Source organism: Oryzias latipes, chromosome 23 (assembly GCF_053564925.1).
Source record: "Oryzias latipes strain Hd-rR chromosome 23, Olatipes_Hd-rR_3.1".
NCBI classification, from domain to species: domain Eukaryota; kingdom Metazoa; phylum Chordata; class Actinopteri; order Beloniformes; family Adrianichthyidae; genus Oryzias; species Oryzias latipes.
In genome coordinates this window covers 3,430,680-3,449,385 of record NC_136259.1, presented here as the reverse complement: position 1 = coordinate 3,449,385, position 18,706 = coordinate 3,430,680, and the positions used below count along the sequence as shown (strand labels likewise).

Here is an 18,706-nt window from a genome sequence, read left to right as displayed (position 1 = left end):
AGGGGACGCCGACGCGCCAGGGTCAGGCTGACACAGGTAAGAGAAATAATTAAAATGAATGCAGTCAAGTCACATGTATGCAGGCTACACAATTACAGATTATTAATATAGAAAATTTTTATTTTAGTTGCTGGGTGTTCCAGCGGGGCCAGTGGTTACGATGCTGCAGCTGAGCAGCCGTCTGGCCCCAGCGTCTCCACGGCACGCGGCTCTCAACCCTCCAGCAGTGGACGCGTCCTCACCGATGCAGTCCTTGAAATGCAGAGGGAAGTCAGTAGTTCAATCAGAGAGGTGGCCGAAAATTGGGCGAAAATTGAAAGTTGGGCGAAATCAAGATCGCCCTGACTGAAATAAACTGCACGATGAGGGAATTCTTAAATAAATAATATTTTCCACACCTCTTTTTCTTTACAAGCGACGCATCACTTCCAAACGCTGGCGCACAGCAGCAGCAAATGGCTCAAATGCGTGGGGATGGGGTTCAGGGTCGGGGCCAACACAGCAATCAGCGCCAGGGGGTAGAGGCACGTTTTTAAGCTGTGCCACATTGTGTAGCACAGCACATGCCAGCACGATTTGGCACACACTGTCACTTTCACGTGTTTCTTCCATCTGCCGACGGTGTCGCCATTTCTCATTTCACCCGTTTTTGTGCGTACGCCTGGGTCAGAGCTTGCGTGAAGGACCGCACATTTTCCCGTCAAGTTTGCTTTTTATAAATCTCAACTATTGCGTAGAGAGTGGCGTACGCCTTCTTTTGTGCGTACGCAACGTTTATAAATGAGGCCCCTGATGTTTTCTGATTTAAAGTCATTGTTTTTGGTAAAAATGAACTAGAATGGGTTTGATTTCTTGTTATGCTGAACCACATCCAGCACCAAACCTGATCTCCGCCTCCAAGCGTTCACCAACCTATCCACTGGAACTGACAGATCTGAATAGCACGCATTTTTAAAACAGTTTCTCATGTAAATGCCCAAAGAGCTGCGTTTTGGCCTTGTCTGATGATTAGATACAAATAGTGGAAGTGAAGAAATGAGGTAGTTTGTTCAACCGGCCGCTGAGAAATGATATCCGGCCCGCCAGATCTTTTTACATTTTTTACATCAATGACCCCATGAAATTTTACAGTGGTAATATATTTTATTAACATTAGATTAAGGAGGCTAAGAGATCAGTTATCATGAACTCTGGCTCTATTTTTGCACCTTACATTTGTTCACAAGGGGCTTGTGATCATCCTGTCCCTCCCTCTCACTCATGGTGCAGAAATAAACATAACAGGAATAATTTGTCCCAATGTTTCTGTGACCATTCTCTACAATATTAGCTACACATCCTATCATGCAGTGCATCCGGTGCCGTGCCAAACACCATTGTTGCCAGAGTGGGTGATGTCCTGCCCAATTGGGGGGGTTTGGATTCTAAATTTGCGGGCAAAAACAGCGTCGGGTGGGTTTGGTTCTATAGTGCCTTATTGAAACCCGTCACAGCAGGGACATGTGGTCAGGAGAGGCAGGTGAGCCAGTGCCTCACCTGTAAACGATCCTCTCCATCGTTCTTGTGTGTGTGCGCATGTGTGTGTGTGTGTGCGCGCGTGTGTGCCAGTGCCTCTTGGCCAGGTCCTTCTCGACTTCCTGGTAAAATTATGACAGAGTTTTAGGGCCACCAAAAAAAAAAAAGCTAAAACAAACTATGTACTGGTTTTTTCTAATAAATTTACAAGATTTAAAGTGTAAGTGAGCGTTCAGAGCAGCAGGTGAACGCTGTGCAGCAGCAGAGCAGATCAACTAAATTTAGTACAGGTTTAGCTGAATGTTTATTGATAACGTTCCAAATGTTTGGAAGCTCATTTGTTTGATTTACGATTTATGAATGTTTTATTCATTGATTGGCGGCTTTCAGGATCTCTGCAGCCCGTTGATGAAGACGTCGGTGTCCGTGCAGATGTCCACTTCCATCCTTTCTTCCTCCATGAAAGACCAGATCTATACGTCTGTGTGACGCTTCCATCTGTGGAGGAGCACTGTTTGTCATTTTCAACGTTCTAATGCTTATATAACAGACTATTTTCATTCCTCTTTGTTGTTTTATGTTGAAATGGGACGTTTCATCTGGAGGAGGGGGCGTATGGAACTGTTTACACATTGGTGTTCTGCACATTGTCAGGTTCATGACGTAATGAGACAAATGGACTTCTGAGTATGTGAATGAACAGGAGAATAAAGTATTGGTCCTCTACACCCAAACGTGTCTCCGAGCTCCTTATTTTACAGATGACACTCCGCTTTACCGACACAGAACCCCGGAAAGACGGCTACACTGACAATAATCTGGTTTTGAGTCGTCAAAAAAAACCTATCCGGAAATAAAGCTTCACAAAATGCTCCACATCTTTTATCTTCAAGCTTGGTTCCGATAAATAGAAAACTTTGGTGTAAGGGGTTAAATCGATTTCGACTTTAATCTCGACATTTTTTTTCGAAACTTCATGTCGACTTTATTCTTTTTTTCTTGTTAGTTAGGAACAAGACAAAAAAATTATCCTCCCGAACTTTTTTGCTCACCGTGGCCCTAAAACTCCATTGTATAAAATAAAGGTTAAATAAAATGGTAAATTGTGAATAGCTATAATAAACACGCCAACCAGAAATGAACTTGATGCTAAAAGGCGAGACCAGTTCTGATAAAATGACACAAGAACAAAGAAAACGATTGATTTGATTTGTTTTTGCTGAAAAACAACATTTTTATTTTATTTCCAGCCTTTTTTTTTGTTCGACAGGATGTTTATATTTGTATAGTTCTGACAGTATATATTTTATGAAGAGAAAAAAATTGAAGGTTAAGTTTAAGTTGATTTATTCTGGAAAAATATTTCTGTCTGTTCTGTTATTCATATTTATGTTGGGTTTTACAAGTTTTAAAGTTTAAAAATGTGTTTTAAGTTTTTACAGTACATGTTTATCCTGTTCGGGCCGCCACCTAGGGGGTGTTTTGGAGTCTGGCCCCCTGTGCGATTGAGTTTGACACCCCTGTTGTAATCCTAAAGGTTCAACATGACCAAAATGAACGTCGTAGATGTATTTCACAATTATGTTTTTATGTACAAAATATTAACCCTTGTGCTATCTTAGATGACCCCCCCCCCTTCCATTGATGTGTTCTCCCTACCATGACAAAGGTGGATAAAGGTGGAAAGATTTCATGTAATCCATGGACACCAGTGAAGATCACAAATCATTGAAGAAAAAAGGTTCAGAGTACTGTTTAGTGGGTCTAGATGACCCCACTCCCAATGGTAAAGTGCCTATGATAGCACAAGGGTTACGACACTGCAAAAACTCAATCTTAGAGTAAAAAGACCCTAAATTTTTTTTTTGAAAAATGTCTTATTTTCTGTCTTGCAAGAAGAAAGTTTTCCAAAAGCAAAATAATCTTATTTTAAGAAAACACGTCTTTTCTCAAATTAAGAATTGTTGGTGAGAGCATTTTTCTGACCCCATTGGCAGATTTTTTGTGTGATTAAAAAAGAAAATCTGCCAATGGTGGGAAGATTTTTTGGCACTTCTTTCTCAGGGACATGTTTCTGCAGGGAAAGCATTTGAAAACATCCATGTTTAAAAGCTTCTGCTGCTCTTAGATGGGTTCAGGTCTCTCACAAACATATTGAAAATGTTAAAAATGCAAAAAAAGAAAAAAAAAGAGTTTTCAGCTCAAGTTGCAAATAAAGAATGCTAAAAAATGATTGGTGAAGAACGAATCTTTACTTTTTATCAAATGTAGAGGACGATCTGACAGCGTGGATTGAGTTTTGCCTTTGACAGCAACAGCAGCGGCTTTCCACCTTGAATAATCAACGCTGAGCCTTTCTACACATTCCTCCTTAACTTGCTGTTCAGAGAGATTAAGAAACAGTTCAGGCCAAAGGAAATTTTTCCATATTTTTCCAAATTACTTCAGTTAATGATTTGAAGTTTCTGGCTGGAAGCTGCTCTTCCGTGCGGCTTATGGTCAGAATGATCCGTTTGGCCTTAAAGTCTGTTTATGGTTTGGAAACATGGAGCATTTTGTAAATCAGCTCAAAAAGGCACATCTTGTACTCCAAATAACACTGAAATGTGTTTAGCTTGTAACAATCTGCTGATTATTGGGTCAAATATGAAGACGCTATCAGATGAAACCTATGCCAGTCGGAACTTGTTTACGTTGGGTGCTGAGGGAAACAGAATCCTTTTGCCTGCTGGACAGTCATTTGATACCAGAGGGGATGCTGGGTAAGCTCTTTTTCATTACTCTCTCTTTTTAACCAACAGGAGAAAATATCAGTTCAAATCCTATAACCTGGTTGTCAGCAGTTTTCTGTGAAATGTTCTGTTGTTAAGAAAAAAAACTGGTAAACTTTTGTCTCCACTTCTTTTTTTTAGCTAGATTCAATAAAAGCATTTCAAATGTCAACCGTTTTGCCTGCGTCTGCACACAAACTAATACTATTTACACTGTAATTGGTATTAAGAGACAGAGACAGGTATCTGATTAATGCGGCTTAACTGATGTGATTTATGTTTCCTTTGATGCCCGAAACCCAACGGTCAGAAATCAGCTGAGCAACGAGAAAGCCCCGAGATCTGATCAGGAAACGCAGAAAAAGGAAACTTGAGTCCAGTCTGAGGTAAGTGGAGCAGTCATATTAGATCATAGGAGAAATGACCCGAAAAAAGCCGCTGTGGAGGAGACCGGAGAGTGTGTAACGCCATTCTCTTCAGGTGCCTGATGCAAAAACAACACACACACAAGGGAATTAAAGACCCGCTCCAATTTTGACCCAGGGATGATGTGAAATACAACTTTTACAACTACATCCTTTCCATTTGACTGCAATCCTTTTATTAGACTAAAAGTCTGTAGATCTCTAATAAAATGATTTTTTTGTTGATTTCGTCTGTGGGTTCACTCACTATTCAGCTGTAAAGTTCTACCATCCGTTTCGATTCTCTTTGTTCTGTTATTGTAGTCACCTGGTTTTGGTTGTTCTTGTTTACTTCCTGGTTCCTTGGGAGCACTTCCAGGTCATCCAGTGGACCCACCCATTCATTTGGGTTTGATTGACAGGTCTGTATTAAATTGAAAGCATTCACTTTTTGTTTTGTGTTTTATTATTATTTGGGTTTTTTGTTTGTTTTCGGCACCCTTGTTACAGCTAAAATACATCTGAATGTTTTAGCTTCTTTATTTTGTTTAGGTTTGAATTTAATTAGGAATTTGGTTGCTTCGGAAAAGGGGGCGGAGCCAACCACAAATAAAAAAGGGACCTTTGACATTTTTGCGGGGACAGTGTAAACTAGGCCTGCACAATATACCGCAAATTTATCGTTATCGCAATATCCAGTTCTGCAATATGCATATCGCAAAAGACAGTTAAAATCGCAATAAATCATAAACCTTAAATGTGTTAAAACAACCTTATGGCAGCTTGAAGCATTTAACGAATCAAATAAATCCCTTTATGCATTTGACCAATCAGATGGACGCCTTCACCTTGTTGACCAATCGGATGGAGGGCTATTATGTTAGATGTTTGTCTCCTATGTCAACGAGGGTCATTTGGAGTATAATTTTTAAACTGTTGCAATTAAATGGGAATGATGTTTTTGTTTATTTTTTTATTTGTTTATATACCGCAAATTATACCGTTATCGCAATATTAATCTTAAATATCGCATATTGCGAGTTTACCTCATATCGTGCAGCCCTAGTGTAGACTTTTCCTTCTGACAGTCAACACAACTTAAACGTTCAGAGTGGGTCATCTGGACCCCACAAGATAGCACAATGAAGCATATCAATGAAGTAATCCAGTTATAGAGGTAATTCCTCGTTATAATTCAGCGGTAAACATGGTCGCTCTGCAAACTTCTGCACCTGCGGAAGAATAAACAAACTGTCGAAGGAGAAAAAAAAGAACCAGAAATATCCAAAGTTAGGCTGCATTAAGTCCTCATGACACAAATTTGATCCATCATGTCGATGTGGAGACAGAAAAATGATGGTCGTAAATACTTTACTTGGAAATAAAAGCCCCACTGAAGACATTCCTGCACGGATGCTTCTCCTGACAGACGTTCGGTGGGCGGGGGCGCAGAGGGTTAGGCTCCAGGCTACAGATTAAAGTTAGGATAAGTATTACGCTGGGCTCAGGGATCAGCCCAATGCGTGAGCCGGTGCTGAACCTTTGTTTGTGGTGTGTTTAGGACACCAGGCAACGGGTTGGTTGGGCCTCCGGGTCATCTGAACATCTGTCAGCTCAAGTATCAAAGGTGGCCACATCAGTCCACCCACAAGCCCCCAACAGGCGGAAAACACACAAACATTTGAAACTATAATTTCCCCCAGATAAAGTATTTTTCGATTGTTTGTGGTGTGAAGGTAAAACAAAGGCAACATTGTCCAGGTTTCTCTTAACATCCTTAATGGGATCTCTAAGAACTTCAGATGAAGAGTTCCAAACCCGATTAGACTTTTGGTGACTCCCACTGGGAGACGATCATCCCACCAACACCAAAAGGTCCCTGAATTGAAGCTGATCTACTCGCAAAATGTAATCCTCTGGCAAATTGGATTAGTGGGACTCAGATGGCAAAGCTAATGGAACATTGTGGTTTGGAGAAAGAAAAAACACTTCAATAGATTCGATTTACATTGGGGCCAAATCAGAGGGTAAGCAAACTCATCTTTTTACATAATGAGGGCAAATCTTCTGGTCATGTTGAAAGAAGTCAGGGGGAAGTGAGAAAAAAAGGCCTGACTTTGGAGGAAAACTCGCATTGTAGATGACAGAGAAAAAGAAAATCATTAATGAACTTACATAGCGGTACCACTGCATTACAGCCTTAGTCTTGGGTTTTTAGGCTGTTTGGGCCTGTAGAGGGCCGCAGAGAGGATCAGGCCCCGCACGGGTTTGCCCATTTTTTCACCCGTAAGGACTGTTGTGACTATGGCTTAAGTTGATCCCAGAGGGATTCTAAAAAAACAGAATTAATCAAATATGATTCATTTCTAAAGAAAAGTAGGATTCTTTGGTGTTGCTTTTACTTAAAGAAACTCCTTAAAATGTAAGAAGGAAAAGGTCCAAACAGAGCAGAACACACCATGCTGTCAATTCTCCTATTCCTTTCTTCTATCGGTAAAATATGAATACAAAAAACTGTTATTCATTAATGTAGAACAGTATTTATTTTGCCTAACGGCACCTTCATTCTAGTGATTAATGAATCTTTTTTGATGTGATACGCGCAACACCTGTTTTCTTTCAGAAGACTCTTGGAAGTTAGAACACTCCATGATATGAATCCAGTTTAGTTCATGCAATATTCCTTTATAAATTAGCACAAACAATCATAACTTTAATAGACAAACAAACTTCATCCAACTGCTAAAACAAACAAAAAAAAGCCTTTGGGAAGAAGAAACTAGTTTGTTCACTTTCTTGGCCAAAATTCCTCTCCTTGTGGTGTTCCTCACACCAAGCAGCACAGCAGACGCACTAACAAATGTCACCGCATATAAACGGATCCCTGCAGATCCACCAGTCCTCTGTGGACTGCTGAGTTCTTCAGTCTGACATGTCTTCACAATCAGAAGCACGGATCTTCCTCCAGTAGAAAAAAAAAAAGCCAAATTCATTTCAGGATGTTAGAAGGGAGAGCAGATGTTGCAAAGTCATAACTGCAAAATGTTGACCTCAGGACTATTTTATTGAAAGTAAACACGACCAAATCAAGACATTTAGCTAAAATTAAGTCTGACGATCCACATAAAGACGTGTGTGACTGGAGGCTTGGGTTGGAATGTTAGAACAAGTCCTTTTTACAAACTGTTACAGAACAGATGTGCTGAAGCCCATTGAATGGAAAGTGCAAAGAATGTCAAACATTTCCAGGCTTTTGACTTGAAGTACAGATGTAACTCACGTAAGGACTGCTGTTCTTACCAACCGGGCATTCACTGTGTGACGAGTCTGTTACGCAAAACACATTTCTCATTGATTTCTGCAGGGAATGATGTGTTCTGTTCAACTGAGCCGCAGAAATCAAGGAAACTAGGAGAAAACTAAGACTTTTTACTGGAAAATTAAACCTTTCCTTTAGCTGACATGTGGCTTGTTACGTGATGCAAGTTCAGTTTGCATCGTTCACAATGGCGTCCCCTGTGTCGGTTGGCTTTGAGGTTATTGCACGTCACTTAAATGTTAGCTAGCGTTTTGCAGAAATCCTTCATGCAACATCTATGTAGTTTGATTCTAGGTGCATTTTTCATAAAAATGCTTTGTATTTCGGTTATTTTCGGATCGGCTGTACTTACTTTTCACTTTGTACGTTTTTCCTTATAGTTGGATTAATTGTGGTTGTGTTTACTGATGTCAAAGCGCTCTGTAAAAATCTTTGGTGGGATGCTATTGTAAGTACGCTAACGCCGCTACTGTGTTGCACTGTCGGACTGCTTTATTTATTTTTTTATTTACAAGTTTTGGAGTTCACAGTGTTGGGTACAGCAAGCGTCACAATTTCAAGTTGTTCAGAATCTCTAATATCCAAACATTGAAACAAATATTCTTTTCTTCTTTTTTTTGTGGAATATAGAAACATTGAACTATTGGGAGTGACCAGTATTTATTTATTTGTATTTCTTTTAAATAAAATGTGGTATATGTTAATTGACGGGTCGTAACAAGGTTGGGAGCTAGCGTAGTCACAATAACGTTTGTTTAAGCGGTATCGGTCTGTAACGATGCTAACTTGGCTAATGTGTAGCGTGCTACAAACAAGGTCTGGAATTAACTTTGACTGCAGATAACAAAGTCTGACTGACAGACTTTTCTCTGACTCTTACGTCTCGATTAATTAATGCGCCTTATACTGTAGTTCAGTGCGTCTTATGTGACATAAGTTCAAAAATAGACCATTCATTGACAGCGCGCCTTGTAGTGGAGTAATTATGGTGTGTTGCTGTATTTTATAACATGGTCTTTCAAAACTAACAAGTCTTCACCTCTGCAACAGCTTCACAGGTTCCACCAACCATCAGGCTTGTTTTTCCTGCTTGTTGGTCCACTTCCAGAAGGGGAGGGGCTTAGGGACATCATTTCCTCCCAACAGGGCAGCAGAAAATCCAGCTGTTCGCTTGTTGCAGCTGGCTTTAGCCGTAGCTACCTGACTTTGAACCGCTGTTGAGTAGAAACGTGTGACGATGAGGAGAGCTCCATGAGATTACATCTGTTTACAAACAGAACAGCGCAGAGGAACATGCAGTCCCAGAACACAGAAGTCATCACTTTCTCGCCTCTGGATGACTTTTAACTTGGAAAAACGTAACATCAGAACTTCCAGTGGACAAAAACAGGAGTCCTCTGACTTGCCGTAGCCGTGTCGGGTGTTTGGGTTGCCTGACTCACCGTCTAAGAGTTTGGGTTGGGGGTAAACATCTCTGCCTGGATCACTGCTTTACTGCCACCTCTAAACCAGGCGAGATTTTGCTGCTGCAGAGGATGAGACGAATCTGATAGAAACAGTTCTGCACGGTGAGCTACCAGCTGGACCTCCTGATGCTCACGCTGCCTTTTATATGATGGAAAAACATTTGAACACCTAGAAAGAGAAGAAGAGAAGCTTTCTCCTCTTCTTTAATGGAGAAATCATCAAAATGTCTTTTAACAAGAGCAATGTTTTAAATTTGCTTCCCCTCAACAAACCACAACCAGAATCATGGCCAGACCCAGAGAGCATCGACGCTGTGAAGCGACTAGAAGAACCACAGACAGAACGGGTCTTCTGACCTCCTTAACCCTTTAATACCAGAATTTTAGCTTCAGTGTTGACATTCTTTTGTCTACCGTTCCCCTTCAACTGTTGACGCAATTATTTCAACGGACTCTGAAGCGGACAAAGCAGCTATGTGCTGATATGCTACAGTGGTGAAGTGTCTACGCAATCGGAGGAAAGCGGTGTCGGGTTGTTATGCAACACTTTATGTTAGTAAACGAACGCAATGACACTTTTCTCTGCGCCAGAATCAACGGAATCGTGTTGATCGCATAAATGGCAACGACACGTCCAACATCGTGTGTTATTAAGGTGTCGCCGGTGCCATCACCAATGTTGAAGGGTCAAAGAGCCATTCCGATAAAAAGGCTGTAAGAAGAAATGTTAGGTTGGGGATGTGTGGGGCTGTGAGCTAGTGCAGTGGTCCCCAACCACCGGGCCGCGGACCGGTGCCGGGCCGCAGGAAATTTTGGCACCGGGACGCACAGAAAGAAAAAAGGATTCCCGTTTTATTGTTTTTTTCGAAAAAAACGTTTTTTTTAAAAAAGTGACCGATTCTCTCTGTTACATCCGTCACACTTAACGCACGTCAAAGTCGCGACACCAAACATCACGTGATACACCCCCATGTTGCTCATGTGATGTTCTGTTGTTGGTGTGACGTTACGAGGACGCCGCTAATAAAGTTGCACCTCAACACCCCCCCCCCCCCCCCCCGGTCCGCGGTAAACGTTTTTTGCGTTGTACCGGTCAGCGGTGACAAAAAGGTTGGGGACCACTGAGCTAGTGCGTAAACAGAGAGTTCTCTGTAACGGGGAGGGGAAGAGGGGCGGGCTTGCTCTGCACCAACAGTCCTACCAAAAACTCAAAGGGGAATTTCTAATGAACTCCAGCCGCTCTGCAGAAACTATGTCCTAGAAAACGACGGATTCTTAAAAACATGGCAAAAAACAGTTCAATCAAACTGAAGACGCTATTCCATAAAGATAAAAAGATGATCGGAAAGGAACTTAACAGTAACAGACCTTTCAGCATTTTCCTGTTTGTACCTTTATGTCTTCAAAATGCAATGAACTTAGAACTCCAGTAGCTTCAAAACTGCTATTATTTTGCCAATAACCTAAAATGTACGAGTTGTTTCCCTCAGTAGAGACCCACAGCTACAGGGCTCTGATCTAACGAAGGAAGTCTTATGTGAAAGTTTAAAGAGGCTGATATGATGTGAGAGTGTTCAAAGAGGCTCGCTGTCGCTCTCAGGTTGCACCGACAGCCACACCCAAAACATGTCTGGAGGCGTGGCCCAAAAAAAATCTGCTGCCGACCTCAGTAGCTCCACCGGGCTCTCATTCTGCCGTTTCCCTGAAGCTCACATCCATCAGATTTTCTTCAAACATGCTTTCTGGACATGTTCATCACGATGGTATGGAAGCTCTGACGAGGCAGCTTGGTGGGGGTCAGCACCTTTCTCTAATTTACACCTACAAGAACACACAGACATCCAGTGTGTCTCCAGATGCTGGAATTTTCCATGATTGTATTTGCAGATTAAAGATCACATGTTCCTAGGTTAATGACAGGGGGATTCTTTTCCAATTTACACTTCTATTTAAGTCTATTTTCCATCCTAAAGTTCCAGCTTCTAAAGGTTTTACGCACATTTTTGGGTTTTGCTTTTATGACAGTGTCAGCAGGGCGGTGCAACGCTCGGCATGCTGGATCCCAGCTGCTAAACACTGTTATTCGGGATAGACCCTCCTTCAAAATAAAATGAATGCAACCCATTAAAAAAAAGTGGATAATCTGAGATTACCAATGTGATCAGTAGATATGGATCTAGAGGTCATTGTGGTCTTCACTTCCAGAATCAGACAAGGAAATAGCAGGAATGTTTGCTGCGGTTCCACCAAACACAGGGAATCAAACGTCTTTCTCTCCGCAAACATAACGTTGTCTGTTGCATTTGTCCTGATTTATGGCTGGAATTCTTGAATGAAAGATGAAAATTGTGTTTTTTGAGGTTTTTAACATGCTCTTGTAGCATTTTTCTCATGATGGAGGACACATATAAAGAAGATTTAGCTCAGAATATGATTTTGAAGTATTTCTTTGTTTAAAATGCTGTAAATAAGGAACAGACGGAAAAGATGCTGTTTGAAAAGGATAGTATTTGTGTGGTATATGCTACAATGCCAATGCGTCTTCGTTTTCCTCGTCTGAGCTGGAGTCTGTTCTGCTGGATTGCTCGTTGCTGCTAGTTGGAGAGTGTGTAGACAGATGGATGATGGGAAGCGCACCAACAGTCCAGTCCACAACTTAGAGGGGAATTTCTAATGAATTTATGCAGCTCTTCAGAAACGATGTTCTAGAAAAAAAGCGTTTTTTTGGTTTTGGGCTAAAAAATTGCCTCATTTTAATAAAAAGACCACCAGAAACGCTTTTAAAATAGGTCTAGAGAATGTAGTCCATCTGGTTAGCAGCGGTCCCAGCATGGATGGAGAAACGTCGCTAACTTTCAATGACTCTTTGTTTTCTTCCCAGACTTGCACTTATAGATCTACAGGATCTAGAAAAGCTTGTGACGGGGTGAATCATGCCTTCTAAGGGAATTTGTTCCAGCTATCGGAGACGGACTGATCAGACCATCCTCTGGAGGTCACGGTGTCTCTTGTTTTTTATGTTGAAACGGAGAGTAAAAGGAGAAAAACAGGCTGGGATGGAAAGTTGGATGTAAATAGAGCAAAGGGGAGGAAATGAGCAGCATAAAGATCCAGACGGCGGATATGAGGGAGATAAAGAAAATCGCTGAGACAGGGTGGCCGAGCGGACAGGGAGAAGACGGCTTGAACTGTCATGTGACCGAGCTGCCGGGAAAGCTCACCTTGAAACCGCATGATCTTTATCTCCTCTGCCCCACAACGGGGAGACGAGCAGGGAAGCTTTTAGTTACAGTTCTGCCCAGAAGGTGTTTGTCTCAAGGAAAGCCTATGGTCACACGTTAAAGAAGACCCCTATGAACTCTTCGGCGGGTATTTGTCCACATGAGCTGTTTCCTCTTAGTTCTGCTCAGCGGGGTGATCTGTCCACACATCTGCAGTGGGTTTCCTCTCACCAGCCATAAGAATGTGCTCGATGTAAACACCGTGCACGGCGTATAAACCATTTCCAAGCAGCTGAAGCTGTGAATCTGCAGCTTTCAGAGGAACCAACGGAAAGATGGAAACCACACTTCCTTCTTTCTCCGCCCCCAACTTCAGTTTTGACTCCCTTCTTCAACAGAACTTGCCAAAACATGCTCAGCGTTCAAGCACTTGACCCAAATGGCCTCACTGTACCAGTCTTACCAAAATCCTTCAGCAAAGTACTTGTGCGCCACTTGACTTTCATTTCAAAACGTTCGGTGGATCAGATTTACCCTCTTGAGTTTTGTCTTTTTTTTAAAATCCACCAAAAAACACAATTCCAAGAGTTCCTCCCATTCACAGTTGGTGTCATTCAAAAGTCCCAAATGTCCCCTAAATACCCAAAGGAATTTATTCAGTAGGATTCAGAGTTTGGGAAATATTTGAATTTAGAAATGTCCTCTGCAGACGACAAATTTGGATCGCTGGTAGTCAGAGGGATATTTGATATTTTATATTTATTTGTCATTTTTTCTGCCGTTTTTGTTCTTACAACGGTTGTTTTCTTTAATATAATTTAATTTACTTGGTCATGGAAGTTACAGATGTTCTTTTGTTCTTTTCAAATGTTGCACTGTTCTGAATGTCACTTTTGCAGCTGCAGACAAAAGAATTCCATCCATCCATCCATCCATCCTGGAGTAGTAACTAAAGCGAAGATGTTATGATTTTTTGTTTTTTTTGCTCTTTCTATTCTCAAAATAGCTTGACCTATCAGCGTGTTTGCACAACATAGAAAAAGTGAACTAATTATTTTCTCCTTGATTTTTTCAGATTTATTCTTAATTTTAAATCTAAATAACTGTTAGCAAAGAAGTAGCACACTTTAAGTGTTTTTTTCTTTACTATTCCTTGAGGAAAAGTATAGCTAAGTGTACCACAGACCAGTGGTACCCCTGTCACCCCTGGCCCGGTACCACTGCACAGTTGATAACAAACCGCAGAGGGAAAAAACCACAACCTACATTTTCCATTTTATTTCTAATCTGATTCTGAAGGAAGTTTTATTTTGAAAAACAACTGGATTCTCCACTCCATCCGACTCCTCAAGTCGCTCGGTCACGTGCTGAAAATCCATCTGCTACTTTCTTAAAGTGGCACTAAATTGAAACCACTGAAGCCAGCCATGTCAACAAAAAACAAAGATATTTGGAAAGTTTGTTTAGGCGGAAAAGAGGCAGGAAACAGAAGAAGAATTTGACTTCAAAGTAAATGAAAACTGCCTTTAACAGACAGCAACCAGGTGTCTTTACTCTAAATGTGGTTTTATTGTGACAGTCGTTCTCACAGACCATAATGATGATGCTGAATCTTTAGCTGTCTGATGTTACCAGGATGCTGCTAATCAAGTTGTTAGTATAGAAAATACCAGTTTAGTGGCCTTCTTTAATGCATTTATCTTTTGCACCTTAAAAGTCTGACGACTTGGCGTCTGAATGTTTAGCTTCCACTTTGACAGTTATGAGTTAAGAGAAAATCTAACGTTCCTACAGGAAATCTAGTGAAAAGACAAAGTTTAAAGCAGCTGCAGGTGTTTTCCATGAGGATGAAAATAAACTTCCAGATAAACCGTCAAACGTTAAAGGAACATAGAGCCTCAAAAATTGAAACCCATGATTTTTCTGACCTTAAACAGATCCGTGGGCTGAAAAATGTTGGGGAGCACTGCTATAGACCATTTAGTGAAGGAAGTATACTGACTGAATACTTCTTCAGACTAAATTGGAGCATTTTAAGGTTACAATGTAATACATAAAAAGAAAATTTCAAGTACTTCCTCACTATTTGTATGGACTAAGGGATGATAAAACTCTGGAGTTCAAAACTCAACATCAGTTGATCATAGTTCACAGTCAAATATTTCATATTGGAAATGGAAATGATGACCTTCTTCCATCTCTCAGAACTCTTGCTTCCTGCTTCCTTGTGCTTTCGATGATGAATTAAATTATGGAGCGGCAAGAGCAAACGGACACAAACGTTCATGAAAATTCCTGCAGCCGTGTTGGAGCCTGAAATCTGAGCAGAGTTTCAGCTTCTGGACCTCCAAGAAAAACGCTCAAATCATTTGAAATTCTGCGGAAACCATGGAAATGAAACAGGGGATGAGAGTGAAGGCCCGTGTTTGGATGGTTTTCTCCACACAGTTAAGGCCAGTGACTATCCTTTTTTTTATATTGATCTACTTCTTCATCACTGAAAAATGCTGCTTGAGTTTAAACTAAACATGGGGAGGATTTTCAGCCAGAAAAAGGGAAAGTTCCTGTCATAAATTCTCATCGTAATCTGGAGGTTTCATTAAAGTTTTTGGAGGAAGGAGGTTTATAGACCACGCTGGCTTTGTTCTCCAGATGCTGGAGTCTCCTTTAGAGATGATGTGAGGAGCTCGGTCAAGCAGGAGGCCCTCGGAGTAAAACCTGCTGCTCCTGGAGGTTAAGAGGAGCTGGCCGAGGCGGGTTTTTTCCCCCCATCTGGTCATAATTCCTCCCAGGTGTCTTCTTCCTCTGAGGTGTTAAGGTGAACTGGGATGAGGCCCCATGGCAGAGCCAAGACCTGCTGGAGAGATTCTGTCCCTCAGCTGACCTCAGAGCCCCTCCTGTGTCCCTGCTGGGGGAGGTGGTGGTGCACAGGGAGGACCTCCTTCCTTCATTTGCCGCCACCACATTTTTCTGTTGAAAATTGGACTTTTACAAACATTTAACAGCTTTTTCACTAAATGATGAAAGTAAAGTTCCTCCACATCAAACAGGAAGTCCAGTCTTCATCTCGATTGGATCCACATTATTCAGATTGGTCTCTTTATGTTCACTTTGGGATGTTTGGAAGAGGAGACATACAACTTTTTTGCTCTCCAACTGCTTTGAGACCAGACCTGCTGTGTGGTTTTCAGAATTTTAGTGATGCAAAAAGCTCCAACTGGGCTATGGAGAACTTTTTAGTGGGATGCAGCCTTTATGGCCCATTCAGGTACGCCACAGACGCCTTCCTCCATTCAGACTTTCACATCATCTCTGAAGCAGTGCTCCTGCGCTGAACATAGATGTTAAGTCTATTTGGCTACATTCCTCTAACCAAACCACATTAATTTACACAAAAAGGATCAGGATCAGGATTTATGCATGAAATTTAGAGACAGCATCCTTGATTTTCCAAACAAAACACATTTGTGGCATCTAGAAGTTATCGTAAAAGTTGTGATCTTACGCTGCCTAGAAGTCATACATGCATGTTTTTACTTCATCAACTTAACATTTATTGTTCCTTAAACTCATATGAATTAAGTTTTTTTTTATTGGGTTTCCCTTCGGTATGTAATGCAGCTTCAGCAGCAGGGATTTTCCTGTTGGGTCAAACTGGTTGATTAAACCCATTTCTTCTCAGATAACAGCACAACAACTGGCCTCATGTGTCAATTTGGAATTGATTTTGCATCAGGCCACACTATGAGCTAATGAGACAGGATTATACGGTCAACCAATCAGAGATGCCCCCAACTCACGCGTGTTTGAAGATTAATCTGGGTGCAAAAAGTTGAAATTTTAGATTTTTTCTGGGAAAAGAAAACAAACTTTTTTCCAGATTTGTCAGAAAAAAAAATGTCAGAGTTTGCTAAAGTTCTTCCTGCAGCTCAGGAAGCGTCAGAATGAATCATCAGAGATGGGACAAAAGCTCCTTCCCTCAGTCTGGCTGATCCACCGCCATGAATCAACACAACAAAATAAAGCGAACTCACATGATTGCGCGCAAACTACTGACACTGCCAACTCCATCAACTCGACAAACACACCTGCAGGCGTCAAAGCGAAGCCGTGACCACTTGGAACAAACAGGACTTTAGCTGGAAAGACGTTTACTCTGATCGGACATGTGGGGTTTGATCAGGTGGATTTGGGCTTCTCAAACTACTGATTTTTCAAATTAAACATAATTAAAAGGAAACATATGATGCGCGTGTGTGTTATGGACACGTGGCGGCCTAGTCTCCACAAACTAGAATTAACGCAGTCGGTGCGTTTTCTACAGGTTCTTCCTCCTGTTGCGCACAAACAGCTCCTCGTCGCCTCGTAAACAGTCGAAAGAGGACGTCGCCAGCTCCAGTGCGCTCCGTACCTTCAGTTTACGCGCCTGCATGCCAGCCAGATGTTCTGCGCTCAATCCTGAGCCGCAACAGCTGCAGCGGGAACTCATCCACCGAATGCCAAGACGCCCACTGATGCGCGCGTTTACGCCGAACGCGCTGTCGCGTCACGCAGCCCCACAGCTTCACTTCGAGCCACACAAGCGCGTGCTCCCTCTGCGGCTCTTTATCAAACCTTGCTGATTGAGGAAGGAACCAGAACTGAACCACAAAACCCACATACTAGTATGCATACACTTTGCAAACTTTATATTAACATTTTTTTAATCCAGAATTAACTTTAGGGTCATCCAGGTCTCAGTCAGGAGCTCTGCGCGCGAACAGACGTCCTCTCAGCCAGGAGTGTGTGCAGTGACCACGCGCACCAGGCGTGAGGAGCGCGCGGGGAGGAAGACAACTTCCACATTTATGCATGGTCTGTCTTTGTTTTGAGATTCATCAGTGAAATGTCTGATTTCACTGCCACAATCCGAGCACTAAGGCGCAATTCACAAGGGAAACCCCGGAGACGCGTCGCCCCCGTGCGCACTGTGGCCAGATCTGCCACTTCACGCGCAGCACGCGCCGGCTCTGAGCGCAGAAAGTGGCTTTTAAAGGCAGCAGTCCCTGTTCCTGTCTGTGGGACACATTCTTAACTACCTGTTGCTGCTGTCTCCAAGTTTGCTTCCACATTTTCTTCTTTATTATTATTTATTTTTATTTTATTTTTTGCTTCTACCAAAAAAACCCAAAACGAACTCAACCCTAAATCCCAGTTTGCTGCAGGTGACAGCAGCTTCTGTCTGTCTGAAACTCCGCCAGGCTGTTGCTCCTCGGGTCCTAAACCTGCTGCAGAGTTTGTTTGTCCTCTCGACCCCCCCCCCCCCCCCCCTGGCTGGACCGGAGACCTTTCAGCCGCAGAGCCGGGCTCCGGCTGAGGGCAGGTAAAGGGAGCTCTTACCGTAATAAAGGTAACCATAGCATCGGCGGGTTAGTATCCAACACAGTCGACATGAAGGTGATTAATTTTGACGTGGAATCCTTTGGCGAAAAGTTCCGACTTTCCGAGTGCTGCCGCCCGTCTGTGCGCTCCACTGGTCCTGCGTGGAGAGGATCAGGGCGTGCGTAAATCCCCCGCCCCCCTCTCCCTCTCCCTCTCTTCTGCTCTTTCCGCGGCGGGACAGATGGCTGTTGTCGCAGCAAAGACCTGCAAACATGCGGCTGCTGTCAAACGGCGCAGGAAGCCTGCTGACATGAATTAGGACAGCGAATTAAGAGCATGTGCGTGAGGACGCGCGTGTCTAATGCCGCCAGTGGAGCTCCCGCGTTACTGACTCGAGAACATCTAAATCAAATGGAAGGTTTACTTTTAAAATCCTGAACGACCACCTTCTGTTTCCTTTTTTTCGTTTTTAGTGAAGAAGCTCCATCAAAAAATCTGTAACTTTCCATATATGTGAAAATAATAAAGAACTAAAAACTAATAAAAGTGCACTAAAGTGATAAATTCGTTCATTTCTGGCTCTTTTCTGACAGCAATTCACATTTTAATCTTTTTTTTATGGTCCTTTGAGGCTTTTGGAACATCAAAC

At 42.2% G+C, this 18,706-nt stretch overlaps 1 protein-coding gene across 1 annotated transcript in view; it reads right to left on the bottom strand.

The window, feature by feature from the left end:
• ntf3 (neurotrophin 3) overlaps nucleotides 1-18,461 on the bottom strand; it is a 53,681-nt gene extending 35,220 nt beyond the window's left edge. Inside the window, exon 1 of the mRNA XM_011490875.4 lies at nucleotides 18,076-18,461. Coding sequence (XP_011489177.1) covers nucleotides 18,076-18,093 — 18 coding nt within the window. The 5' untranslated portion in view covers nucleotides 18,094-18,461. The remainder of the gene's footprint in view (nucleotides 1-18,075) is intronic.
• Nucleotides 18,462-18,706: the final 245 nt, after the last annotated feature.